Source organism: Diabrotica undecimpunctata, chromosome 4 (genome assembly GCF_040954645.1).
Source record: "Diabrotica undecimpunctata isolate CICGRU chromosome 4, icDiaUnde3, whole genome shotgun sequence".
NCBI classification, from domain to species: domain Eukaryota; kingdom Metazoa; phylum Arthropoda; class Insecta; order Coleoptera; family Chrysomelidae; genus Diabrotica; species Diabrotica undecimpunctata.
The window spans coordinates 73,076,727-73,091,355 of NC_092806.1; the positions used below are offsets into that span (position 1 = coordinate 73,076,727).

Below are 14,629 nucleotides of genomic sequence, written 5' to 3' on the forward strand. Positions count from 1 at the left end.
CGAGCTATCAATGTTATTTGCCCGTCTTGAGATGATGTTGTATATCGACTTCTACCACTTCTGGGACGATCCTTAATGTCATTTGTATCTTAGAATTTTTTTTAAATTTTCGATACAGCACTCTGAGTAACATCAACAATATTCACGATATATTTTTGACTCAAGCCCTGTTGTAACCAAACAATTACTCTAGATCTGTCAAAATGAGATATCACGTTTCTAGACATTTTTAAACGGCTCAATTAAAATTTAAACAAAGACTGAAATAATGCATAATCAGTTAAATGTGACCAAAATTATACAAAAGTGAATCAAATTTTTTATCATTTTCATTTAAAAACGCTCTAGAATGAATATCAACAACAGTTTTAAAACCACCATAGGCGTAGATACATTATTTGTACGTATTCCAAACTTTTGGACATGTGTATATATATATATATATATATATATATATATATATATATATATTTATATATAAACATGTAATATAAAAATTCCTAAACAAAACTTAGAATTCCTTTTTACTTATATAAATACCTACTAGTCTAAACTTTAACGTAGTTTAAATTAACAAATTAATTCTACAGTTAGTGTGATAGCTGTTGCCCTTATGTCATATTCTCGGTTGGTCCACCCATTTATCTGGGTGGGGTCTTTATACATTATTCGCATCTGTTCTTTGGTCATGTATATATATATATATATATATATATATATATATATATATATATATATATCTCCACTTGGGGTCCACCCATTTATCTGGGTGGGGTCTTTATACATTATTCGCATCTGTTCTTTGGTCATGTATATATATATATATATATATATATATATAGGGCGTTCCCTATTATTAGCAATTGGGACGCGCCTTGGGAAGCAAATATCGATGAAAGCGTTACAATGATCATTTACAGTGATCAGTGAAGGGACTTGAAAAGTTTGGTTAATGTTTCTAACGATTTTATATAACGTTTAAAAGAAAAAAGACAGAACATTACACAAATCCCTATGTACAAAATAAAATACCTAAAAGGTAAAAACTTTTATGTATCAAAAATACTTTCATACCTTCTGAAAATAATCAACCACCGGTATATAAGAATCAGAATAAACCGGTATAACAGAGTATCAACGAACTCCACAAAAGTCTTGAACCGTATTTCAAAAAAAACCTACGTAGAGGACTATAAGAGGACCTATTAACCTTGATATTACACTTAGTTACACCAACAGGGATGTATGTACCAAATTTCGAGACTAAAGAACTTTTCTTAAAAAAAAAGGAGAAAACAAGAATATAAAAAGATGATAAATACGCGTTGATCCTTAATTCACTAGAGTTATTCCTTACACCTAATTGGATCTTTCAATGTTTTTTCTTTCGTTTAAGAGTTATCACACAGACAGACGGATAGACGCAGAATGTAGAGAGGATAATTATTTAGTTTAGTTATTTGGTTTACTTTCTATCAAGGCCGGCGATAACGATCCTGCAAGGTATGCACTGCGGTTGGCGTCTCTGTTTGGAGGTCGCCAAAATGAGCTTTTTTGTTAAAGTGTTATACAAAATAGTAAAATAGAAAATTAACTTTTTAAATGTGGTTTTAATTCCATTCATAATACTATTCTGTGTTTGTTATTTTTGCATACCACATGTAAAGCACAGAATTCCTACCGTGTTGTAAAAGATATTTATTGGTAAATATATTATGTTTCAAAAAACAAACAACTTTGCATATATTTTAAATGCTTTGTTTATTTTCTTTAAATATCTTTGAAGTTGTTAAAGTTTTTGTGTCAGCAGTTAATAAAGTAAATTAATGATTTGTAATTAAATAAACATTTTATATAAAATTTAGTTTATCAGGAGCTTTGTCAATTTTGTATTATATGTGTTTAGTAATAATTTAATGTTTATCCGTAAAAATCCGCAATCCGTAAAAAAATTAGAGACATTCGAAATATGGTTATATAGGCGTAAAAATTCCTTGGACTGCAAAAGACTCAAACGAAGAAGTGTTAACACGAGTTGGGCATGGCAGAAAGCTTATGAATATAATTAAAGTAAGAAAAACATCGTATATGTGCCACATACTTTAAAACGATAAATACTCTCTTCTGCACGCCATCATTCAAAGAAGAGTGTAGGAAAGAAACGGCTTGGGAAGAAAGAAGAAATCTTGGCTGAGGAATATCAAGATTGGACTAACCTCAGTGTTGAACAGATATTTCACTTTGCAAAAGATAGGGAAGCGTTTAAAGAAGTGATTGCCTATCTACGTTAGAAGACGGCACAAGAAGAAGAATGTTTGTGAGTGCAAAAGAACATTATCTATTGTTGCATTCAGTAAACAAGCATAATATTGAGGTGTTAAAGTTATTATTTTTATTCAGTTAAATATTAAATTTTGTATGATTGCCAAAAGATTAAATAAATATAATTAAATTAAAAAAAAAAACAAAGGGCGCCTATGCTAGTTTTGCAGGCGGGCACCTTATACCCTAGCACCGGGACTGCTTTCTATTTTAAGTTACGACAGGTTAACAATTACTTTTAATAGTTAAAAAATAAGTTAGTTTGATTTTTATTTAAATTTCTATTAATATTGTTTAATCCTGACAGTCTCCTGTTAGTTCATTAACAATTATTTGATTGCTCAAACAATCGTTTGCATATATTCCTTTTCCTTTCCGACAAACACTTTAATCCAGCGCATAAAATAAAATAAAACAATGTAATAATGCTACTAAAGTCTAAAACCTTAAATAAAGTGCGCGTTTTTGACCCTTCCCACATATTTTTTAAGCAAAATACTCTGTTAAGGTATCTGTTTATAGTTTTTAATGAGATAAAATGACAATTGACAATGACAAATGACAATGACATTTTATAAGATAATTTTAAGTGGAATCGGAAATATTTATTCGTGTAGATGAAAAGTCTTGAAAAGAACTGGATAACGAGCTTATAAATGAAATATTATTTGCCATATGATCGCATTTAAAATGAATTTACCATATAACGGTCGCCCTGGCGTATTAATTTATGAATTATGTCATTAAAACGGCAAAAAATAAGGAAACTTTGCGTTATTCAGATTCAATATTCAGATATTCATTTATATAGAAAATGCACGAAGAATGCACACTTTTAATAAATAAATCATATAACAACAGTACTAAAAATTAAGCAAAAACCTTTAATAAAAACCATATAAGTTTTAACCAGTAATGACCATAATCTTACTCTTTCTCACACTCTTTTATTTTATATTACATATTTATTAAAACGTTTAAAAATTCTAAGTAGACAATTATTATTTAAACAGACGATTTTTCTCAATAATTAAATTCTCATAAGCGCTTGTAGATTCCGCTTGCCAAAAGTAGCAAGTATATTGATAATTTTCAAATGTGTTTATATTATTAGGTCGAATCATTACTACATAGATATTTTGTAATAATACAATCCGACCTTGTTTTAATGTAAGTAGGTAATGCTGATAAAAATGATTTCATACATGACTCATTTCTAAAATTTAGTGCGCTGTATAAATTGGACCAGCATTTTGTGTCTAATTTTCCACACCCACTAACATCATTTCACCGATTGGTACAGCATATTTCTATCCGATATTACCGTAAAACGAAAATTAGTTACCTTATAACGTTCTCTAAAGTATTAATGGTAGATGTTTATTTTATTGATCTACTCTTACAAATAAAATCGATGTCAAATAATACAATATTCTTACAGAAATCCTCTCCACATAATCCGGCATTTTTGAAATTTTGGCTTCTTTTGACAAAATCCGACAAATTCTTCTTATAGCAGAAGTTGATAAGAACATTTTAATTCCTATTTGTCGAGGATCTACTATTATAATATCATCCTTCTTTGGCTTCTTCCTACCAGCGATACTTTTCCTTTCATTATTCTTTGAACTATTAACTAGGATTGTTCAAATTTGTTTTACACTTTATATAATAGAGCTAGGCAGTAACCTAGCCTAGATATAGAATTTTATTAAAATTTAAATTAATTTTTCTTGTTTACTTTAAAATGCGTTTGGAACACACTATGAAAAGCGTTTGTTTTGTGTTTATTAATTAATGTTTTGTAATTTTGATGCATCACCTAGTTTTTTCTGACTGTTTATTGTTCTTTCTAAGTATATGAAACTTTGCAAAATGATTTTATTCTCCATTGTAGTGATTGTAGTGTGCCATTGTTTTTGGTGTATTGGTATCCAGACCTATATCGGTACTTTAGGAACATTCTTTGAGGTTCTTCATATTCTGCTTATCTATTAATACAATGGTATAATCTGCACATCTAATATTGTTAGTCGTGATTTTAGTTAGTAGAACACTAATAATATATCAAAACACTATAAGAATGAGAAAAAATGATTACGTAGGAATGAAAATAACAAATAAAGGAACATTAGACGAAACTGTAAGATACAGAAGTATCCAGGGTATAATTGATATCGCAGAACTAAATAGTATTATATAGGACCAAATTATAGGAAAATAATAGACAAATTTAAAAAACCTTAATAAATATTGTAGGTAATAATGGCTCGGAGGTATGAAAAATTAAGAGTACAGCAGAGAACATTCTTATAAACACCGCAATGGATTTTAGGTGAAAATCGTAGCAGGAGAGTGTGACAAACGATCTCACAAGATCATGGATACAAGTCATACACTAAAAGAATATATAAAAAAACCAATTAATCTCATTCTATCAGATACAGCAAAAGACAGATCCTACTAAAACAAATTCTAAAACGGAAACTCAATTGAACGTAAAAGAGAAGAAGACCTAGACGAAGTTAACTAGAGTGTATTGACATACACATACGAGAAAGGAACCTTAATAAATAGAAAGCAACGGACACAAGAGATCGGAAGACGACGTAGAACGGAAAATGGTATAAACTGTATATATACATACATATTATATAAATAGAAGCTCACCGGCACGAAAAACGGGCACCCTTATAATTTTTGGAAAAATTGCTATGATCTTCTGACATTTTTGCGCTTAGTTTTTAAATTTGGCAAACAATGAACACGGTTTAGCAGAAGTCTCTAAAGATAGTTTATACCGAGAAATATCTCAATTTAAAATTTTCCACATATTGTTAGAAAATCTCAAACTATTGAAGTTATCATCCTATCCTTACTTCAATTTTATAAGGAGCACGCGCACTTTTAATAATTGTTTTTGCTATGACATTTCTATTTATTGATGTCAACAGAGTTTATTTTTATCGTACCGGTGTCAATTCTTGGCAATTTCAAAATGTCTTTAAACGCAGAAATTGTTACATCTATCTTTATCTGTTTAATTATGTTTTCAGTACTAAGAAATAGTAATTTAACTGTTATAGAGGTTAGAAATAGTCTTCAGCTGTTAGAAGCCTAAATGTTAGGGAACGAACCAGTAGAAGACAGTTAAATGATGCTAATTTGAATGCTCGAAGACCCTTCACAGGACCCGAACTTTCCAGGCAACATCGTGTAGCCAGATTACATTTCAATAGGGAACATCGCGATTAAAATGCAGACGACTGGAGAATTGTAATGTTTACCGATGACTACAGATTTTGTTTGGATGGTCGCGGAATAGTCTTAAGAAGAGATTGTGAACGATATGATGGGTGGACTTTTAGCCCTAGAGTAAGTTTTCAAGGGAGTACAGTTATTGTGTGGGCTATATCTTCGGAGACACATACAGAATTGTACGTTGTCCCTAGGGGATCTCTGACCGCTGATAGGTAAGTTAAGGAGATACTGTAAAATAAGTTGTCCCATATGTACCATTTATTGGAGAAAACATTACACTGATGGATTACACGCATTACAATACACGCACTCATGATGGCCGCATTGTCAGAGGATACTTAAATGAAGTTGATATTACCCATATAGCATGGTCAACGCACAGTCCCGATTTAAATTCCATCGAGCATGTTTGGCACAGACTTGGTGGAAGTATTCGAAGCCGGGTACTTGCTCCTCTTAACTTAGGTCAGCTTAAAGTGGCTCTTTTAGAGGAATGGGAAGTTACGGGATAGACATATGTACTATGAGGATATTATGATGATGAATAGCATTAAATAAAAGAAATAACTTGGTGTTAGCTATATACCAGAACTCCTTAACAATCAGAAGAGTTCATTTTAAATTTTATAATTTAATTCAAAATTAAAGAATATAACCGAATAATATATGAATCATAAAAATTAGCTGACACTACAAGAACTTTCAATAATAATTTGTATATTTTTTAAATGCACGATCAACTGCAAATGAAAATTAAGAAACTTAATAGGAGTAGTAGTGAGCTAAGGAAATAGAAAAAAAAATGAAAAGAAATTTTCGCAAAATAAAATCACTAACTCTAAGTAATAGAATAGATAGATCCATTGTTTTCTGATAAAAAAATATAGAGCCATAGGTAAATAAATATTATGGATAATAATATCATATTAATCTTTAATAAATCTAACAGATTCAATGGCACTAAAATTAATAGTTAAATAAATGCAGCTGTAGTTAGATATTAGAAATACAATAGGATATAATTCATATCAATGCAAAAAGATAGAATCTATTAATAGCGATCTGTTTAAGATCCAATTAAAAACTAGGCCGCGAATTACAGAATTAAATTATGTTCCAAATAGATAGAAAAAAAAACAGAGAACCATTACCATAAACTAAAAAAACATGTGTTAAAAAATTCCAAAGACTGCTTATACCGATAAGAAAAAGTATTACCATGGAAAATTATAACTTTAAGAAAAAGGCTCATAAAACACAAGTTAATTAAAACACAGAAAATTCATGGAGAGTAGAGGTTTTATATCTTTGAATAATATAACGGCTGATAAATTAAAGGCTACTCAAAGTATATGTGCTCCAAAATATTGCAAATATTTAAAATATCGTGAAAATTTATGTCTTTACGTTGCATTACCATGTAACCATTAAATTAAAAAATTTAAAATTATTTCATATTTCAAAAAAATACTTTTATTTAAAAGAAAATATACTACTTAAAATGTGAAACCGTTTTAATGTGACAATAAAAATTATTGAACGTAAGAGATGTCTTTTACCAATCCTAGCTATATATAATAAAGTAATACTCTAATTTTTTAATAAAATTAATAACACAAACACAAAAAAATCATAACCTGACATACCATTTTGTGATTTTTAATCTCCGATATCCCCGTTAAACTCTCCGCACAAAGCGTTCGAACTGAATAGTAAACTCAAAATTTGATCGAACTGGAATCGCGATCAACAAAAGGAGATAACACTCATTAAGAAATAAAGAGGGAAAATCGTAGGAAAATTTGTTTTTTGTCAAATCGAAGTCTTAGAAGTATTTTTAGATATATGAAATTTTAAACTGGCGTAACTCCTAAAATTTTAAGTGGGCATGAACAGCTACTAGAATAGAAATTATGAGTTACCATTTTGTTTATTAAAAATATAAAACAAAAAATTTTATTTTTGTGACTAACTATATTGTTAATTACTTGTAAGAAATGCTAAATTACTTGTAAGAAAATAAATCTCAAGAAAAGAAAAGAAAAAGATTCTCAGAAATAATAACCATATAAATTGCATTTAAAACAAAATAAATTAAAATTTTATTATAAGCTATTTTGGCTGCTTATACATTAAGAGGATAACGTTTTACCCCTTCTGTGTATTCGTTTATTTGTAAAATTAAACAGAATCGCTCGGATACGTCGATTTTTAAATTTGTTTTAATATCTAACATAATCAAAGTTTTGACATTTCGATGAACCCCCATCAGATGATGGATACAACCTCAATTTTTTTAGACAGCAAACGGGGTTACATGTTATATTAATAAAAAATATAAATAAAAATATTCTTTATCTTTTTGCGTTTCTGAGATTAATCTAAATATTTTGGAGTATGTTTATAATAAAAAAAATTGCTCTTTCGTTTGATCTCAGTTCCGCCTATACATTTACGTATGAAATAAATATGAATTTTTCCATCCCCACTTACGGGAGACATTTCCATGTTGACAACCGTTAGGGTACGTTGGAGTACGTGGAGTCTAGCTCATGCTTGGGCTGGTTGTTTGTTTTGTCGCAGTTGGGCACGTAGCCCTTAAGAACAATGGAAAAATCGATAATAAAATGTAGTACTACGAATATATAAGAACAACAGCTAAATAAAAATAAAATAAAGTAATGAATTTTAATTAAGTTAAAATATTATAGTCAGTGCCCACTAGAGCCAGCCGTACCCAAGTTCAATTTAATATTAAAACTTGTCGGCATGTTTGGAAATATGATCGCAGATGTTTTCAGTCTGGTGAATCAGAGAAATAAACGTGATTTCATTTGTAACTTTTATTACCTACGTATTTAGTAAAGTGCAGTGCCACGTTTCAGTTAATTCACCTTTCCGTTTTTTTCCAGTTATAAAGGTATTCCATCTAATTTTAGGAATATTTGTTTGATACGTAATCTGTCGAAATTTACGTTTTTGTTTTTTTTTTTTCTATTTGCCTTGATTAATTTATGTTGAACTTTTAAGAAGTAAAAATTGTTAATTTGTAGCAATTATTTGTTTAATACTCTCTCATAATTTTTTTTCTTCTGGTAGCGAATAAGAAGGTAAATCTGTCAGGAATGTAAAACGACAATATAAAGTAAGTTGTTTGCTTCCCTTTCTTTTTGACTACTTTGACTACTTTTGAATGTTTTAGAGAGGTTTAGCCTATCTGTTAATTTTTTAATGTTGGCGTACTTTGTTTCCTCCCTTTCTTTTAGTACCAAATTCTGTGATTTTCGTTGGTACATTTCAATTCCCATTTTTATAAATATACCCCGTATCACAGATCTATAGACCCACGTTCCAAACCTAACCGTTGCGTCGTTCAAAACACCTGTTTACAAGGTGAACATACTTACACCTTGATTTCCTATTCTCTTTTAATCTCCCACTTCCCATTCACACAAGTATCGTTACAACATTTTTTTGTGAAAGGAAATCAAAATCTGTTGTAAAAATAGCTTACGAATAAAAATTCCGATTATTTGAGGATTGTTTGCTTTAGTGATCAAGCTAGATTTTATTTGAATGACCACATTTACACAGGAACTCGTCTGATATAAATTCATAAATAATTACCGGAAAAGTTAAATGTATGAGTAGGTATATTGAGTAATTATTTTATAAACCAATATTGAATATATTGACGGAATTTTAAATGGCGAAAAACACCTTAATATGTTATTTAAATTAAATACTGCAATAACTGACATAATCATAAATTATTTACAAGATTTTCACTAAGACGTCATTTGCTGGTAAGACGGGCTTCATCTCATTATGTACCCAAGAAATTATTTAATACAATTTTTCCCGGACAATGGATTGGATGACCAATAGTCCCCGTGTGGTACCTGAATGACCACTGTGATAATCAGATCTTACCCGATTATATTTTTTCTTGTAAGCTTACCTAAAGTTACCTATTCCAGCCAAATGCACAAAACATTGCTGATCAACGCCAGACAGTTATCCAAAAATATAACAATATAACTGAAAAAATATTACAGAATGTTGGAGAAAAAACAAACAATAGATTATACTACTGTCAACAGACGAATGGTGAATATTAAAAATTTTGAGTTTTTATTATTGAAATTTATTAATATAGTTGGAAAACTTTTACTAGACCTTAGATTAAAACTGAGACTAAAAGTTACGTGTTTTTGATACTACAATATGGACTTGAAAGCGGGACACTGAAGTAAGAACAAGTAAATAAGCTACGGTCATTTAAGTGTGGTGTTACAGAAGGATGCTTAGAATAGCTTGGACACACAAGAGTATTGCAAGAAGTGGGCAAAGAATACGAAATAAAAACACGATAAAAATAAGAAAGTTACAATATGTGGGACATGTAATGAGGAGACAACAGTGAAATGCTAATATTGATAATACAGGCAGAGAGAAGTAGTATAGGAAGAAGTAGAGTGTCATGGTTGAAAAATTTAAGGAACTGCTTCAGATGCAGTTTAATAGAAAGATAGTGATGATGATATCCAACTTCCGATTGGCAGAGGGCAGTTAAAGAAGAGGAAGTTAACAGAAGGGGGTAAGACTTTATTCTTTCACTATATGTAACTAAAATTTACAGTAAATTTGAGTTTATCAAAGTGAACTAAGTAGACCGTCATGATGTTTCCTGTAATAAACGCATGAATTTCTATCTTTTCTCAGTGCCAGATCGAAGATAAACTCGTATAACAAAATACAGGATTCTAAACAATATTTTAAAATCTTATGGAGTAGATACGGCAGTTACCTCGATGGCAGAAAATAGAAGCCACTATATGTCTCTGACCTACGTAGCAACTATAAAAATATTTGTAAATCCAACAAAAATTTCTGTAATATGTTTTGTAGTGGGTGGTTAAAAATCCTGCTGTTGTTCCTCAGATTCTGTCATCGATCTAATACTATCTGAGTAGCCTCAATAAAGGTTAAACATGTCGAAGTGTGAATGAAGTACAGACTTTTAAAGGGAAATGACCAGCATTCATTACTTCTGGGACACTGTATTAAATATCTATTGTGACGTAATTTATGAATAATCTATATTACAAAGTAGATTAAATAAAGAGCTAAACAGTGTTTAAATATCTTGTTGGGCTTTATTGCATACTATAAAATCACTTTTTGATATCCTTTTATTTTTGATAAACTAATAGGAAAAAATTAATCATAAATGATATTGTTTTAATCAACAAAGACATGAAGGATATGGATATAAAGGTTTTCTGCTCAGAATTCCCTATGCCAATATGTGTTTTTCCTCTGGAGATGGTTGCCATCCCAAGTCGGGGGTGGAAAAAGTTTATCAAAAAAACTCTTAAAAATACCTTTAAATTGACCACTGATAAAAGTGATTTGCATGAAAATTAAGGTAAGGTAAAACTCAAATAAAGTCTGCATATATTTTGTGTGACGCTGAAAGTAACAAACTCACCCCGACAAAACCACCCTGGTTAAAACTATTTGTTATTCATTTACAATTAACGTTCTTTATATACGAACATTATATTCTAGAAGTTTAATTTTTTAGAAGGTATAGTTTTGAAAAAATCCAAGTTTAAAAAGAAGACACTATTTTCGGAAATTCTAAAAGAATCCCCTTCATTCAAAATAATTCAACAACTGAAAAAGATACAGAAAAAAGCTAGAATACAAAAAAGCTATTGTTAAAAAAACTTAAATCTTCAGTAATATTCAGTTTTTTTTATTCCATCATTTTTTTCTGTATCTTTTTAGTTGTTGTTTATTTTGAAAAAAAAACGAGGGATTTATTGGGAATTTCCGAAAACTGTCTTTACAAATGAACTAAATTGTAAATGAACAACGAATAGTTTCAACTAGGGTGGTTTTGGTTGGGGTGGGTCTGTTACTTTCTGCTTCACTCAAAATATGAGCGGACTTTATCTTAGTTACAGCTTACCTTAATGTTCATGCAATTCACTTTTGTCAGTAGTCATTTTAAAGATTTTTTTATGTTCTTTAAAATAGTTTTTTTAAGTTTGCCATAAAAATCTTACCGTTTTCCGGGTATTCAACATCATAATAATATGTTTGGATTTTGTATTCGATTAATAAAAGTCTAATTTCTAACAGCAATAGCTTTGTTGATATTAAGTACGATAAGAATAAATAACGAATCTCGTTGTTTTATAAACTTCATTTTATATCCAAACAGTTTTCCCAATAAAATTGAAATTTGTTATTCGCGAAAAACTGTTTAATAAAAACATGCTTTTTTGTTTTAAAATTCACTGTTCTAGCAACTACCATGTTTTTTCCGTAGAGTTGGGGTGGTAACCACCCCAGAGGAAAGGTACACATTGTCATAGGGTAGATTTTGATCTTTGAGCTATTTTTTACCTACTGTCAAAATTTCAAGCAAATCGATGATGTTAAAAAAATCAGAGGTTTTCTAGTGTTTTTACCATCATATCCTAGACTATAAATAGAAAAACAATTTAATAATAATATAATATTTATGTTTGTTGATAATATTTTATTTAACGATCTTCTTTGAATAAACAAAAAGTTATCAACGGCGTTCTTGCCGATGTTTCATCCCCGGTTTCATGAGAAAGTTTTGGAGGAAAAAATAATTCCAGACCAGATCCTATAAACCCAGAAAAAATGTACCGATATCAAAAGTTGTAGAATATTCTATCAGTTTTATAAAACAATATCTAGACATCCTTTTGATGTACACTCAATTTCAACTTAGATTTTATTAGATCATATTCATTTCCCGTCGCGTTTAATATGACTCACTAAAACTTCTAGTAAAATTAATATGTATTTATATCATCGAGCAAAAAGACAAAAGAGGGAATCTAATCGTTATGAAAAGGAGACCAAAATTCATAAAAGTGGCCTCTTAATATGGCGGACATATCCGGAAATGCAAAGGCGCCAAATTTAAGACTATGTTCCAATATTATTATAAGCACTATCTTCCACACTTAATAGTTATTTAACCAACAAGTGTATTAATAAGGGCGATTAACAATTGAGATATATTAACGCGCGAGCGAAGCGAGTGCGTTAATGTTCGAGATTGTTAATCGCCATTTTAATTCACGAGTTCGTTACGAAACTTTTCCGTCGACCATACTTTTCAGAAATAAAAATATCTTAGTTTAAATTTTTATGTACTTAACGATAAATAATGACATACAATGACAGACAGTACTTACAGCGGCTACTTCATTTCAAATAATTTTTTAGTGGGAATATAAATAGGTATGTTTGGTTGCCTACACCACAGGTAACTGCCAATCACAGAGCGTTAAATGTGGTTAAATTAATTTATACAAGCAATGTATGTTGTATTGCCTATAATGAAATCGTTCATTAATAGAAAATCATTCATTAATAGGGGTCATTAATCAATGATTTTGAGGGTGTTAAAATTAATCATAAATGGACGGTCGACGGAAAAATACTTTTTTAACACTAGAGCATAATAATGTTTTAATTAAATATCGATAATAGTATAAAATGTGACACAATTAGTGTTAAATAACTTCAATATAAATAAGCTTTCATGTGACAGTTGGGACAACATAACCCAACTAAATTTGATTTCTTAAACAAGGAAAGAGACTCTCTTTCCTTATTTAATGTGGCCTCTCAAAATGGCACTTCCCGTCTAACAACATTTTTGCTCCCACTACCTCTGCATTCCCTCTTCTCTCTTTTTGCTCGATGATTTATATACACCATGAGTGTATACGTTAACATCCGTTTTTTTTTTTCTTTTAGGTTTTAGTAGTTTTTGAATAAGTGTCTAGATTTATTTTTTATAGTTGTACTTATTATTTATGTGTTAATTTATAATCCAAATACATTTTCATATCTTTGTATTTTCTTAGTAACACTAAAAAACTAAAACTCAACTCTTCAAATAGCAAAATCATTTATTAAATTTATTGAACCAAATACCAATTACTTTGATGTTTAAGATTAGATAATTTTAAGGAAAAATGTGTTTATTGAAAATTATTTCTACACCACTGGCTCTTGTAATAGTTACAACAAACGTTTATATTTAGCCCGCTGTCACAAAAAGTATGCACGTATAGCCAACTGTTAATAAATATCAAAAAACACATCATTTTAACAAGAACCTACACAACAATCAACAATTATTAGCTAATAATATTTTTATTACTCTTATGACAAATAGTACTATTAAATGTAGACACTATTATTAAACTTTTTTTACATGATTGCCAAACATAATTTATAATTCATAAATACTCTGAGGTACTGTTCAATAAATGATTAATAAAAAAAAAGAGGAAAAAGTGTATTTAACCTCAGAAAGGATCTTCTAATATAAGGAAGTTTTATTCTTATCAAAGACAGAAATCTCTTGGGCAAAGAATAGGTTAATTATGTTTAAAATACGTAATGTTTTAGTGATGTATGAGGCTTTTTAATATTAGAACAAAATAGATCATCTCTTTGGTCGATACAACAATGTTGATATTCGAGGAAAATTACTATTATGGGTCCGTAGTTGCAGAGAACATTAGGAATCAGCAGAAATGTGCTGATAGTGGGACGGTGGATTTTACCAATAAACTGACAGGTTGATAATGGCAAATCTTTTTAGTCCGGTTATTGCAAACTTATTCATGTAAATTTGAACAAGTAATACAATTAGTAGATAAAAAGCCATTATGTTGGTTACATTTAATAGATATTTTCTTTGACTGTAAGTTACAACAAGGTTTACAGCAAGTCAGAACTAAAATTATAAATATTAAACATTACAAAAAAAATGGAAACAATACATTAAAAATATTTAAAACGTTAAAATACATAAAAACGTACAATATAGACATGATTAAAATGATTAAAATAATATTAAATTTGGTTATGTTGCAACTTGGGCATTCACAGATACACTCTCGTAATATTCACCTAATGTATAAGGACACATGGTCTTGATCTGAAATTGTTAGTTCCTGACGTTTGATCTGCA

General features: G+C 29.7%; 2 protein-coding genes across 5 annotated transcripts in view; one reads left to right on the top strand and one right to left on the bottom strand.

Annotated features, from left to right (window-relative positions):
* Nucleotides 1-14,629, top strand: part of LOC140439667 (uncharacterized) — a 226,478-nt gene that overhangs the window by 109,551 nt on the left and 102,298 nt on the right. The gene's annotated exons all lie outside the window — the stretch shown is intronic.
* Nucleotides 1-14,629, bottom strand: part of LOC140439669 (paxillin) — a 127,176-nt gene that overhangs the window by 40,564 nt on the left and 71,983 nt on the right. The window contains exon 1 of one of the 4 annotated variants that reach the window (XM_072529732.1): nt 7,230-7,382. The exons of the other annotated variants lie outside the window; for them this stretch is intronic. Coding sequence (XP_072385833.1) covers nt 7,230-7,232 — 3 coding nt within the window. The 5' untranslated portion in view covers nt 7,233-7,382. Of the gene's footprint in view, nt 1-7,229; nt 7,383-14,629 lie in introns of those variants that run through there. 4 annotated transcript variants of the gene reach the window in all.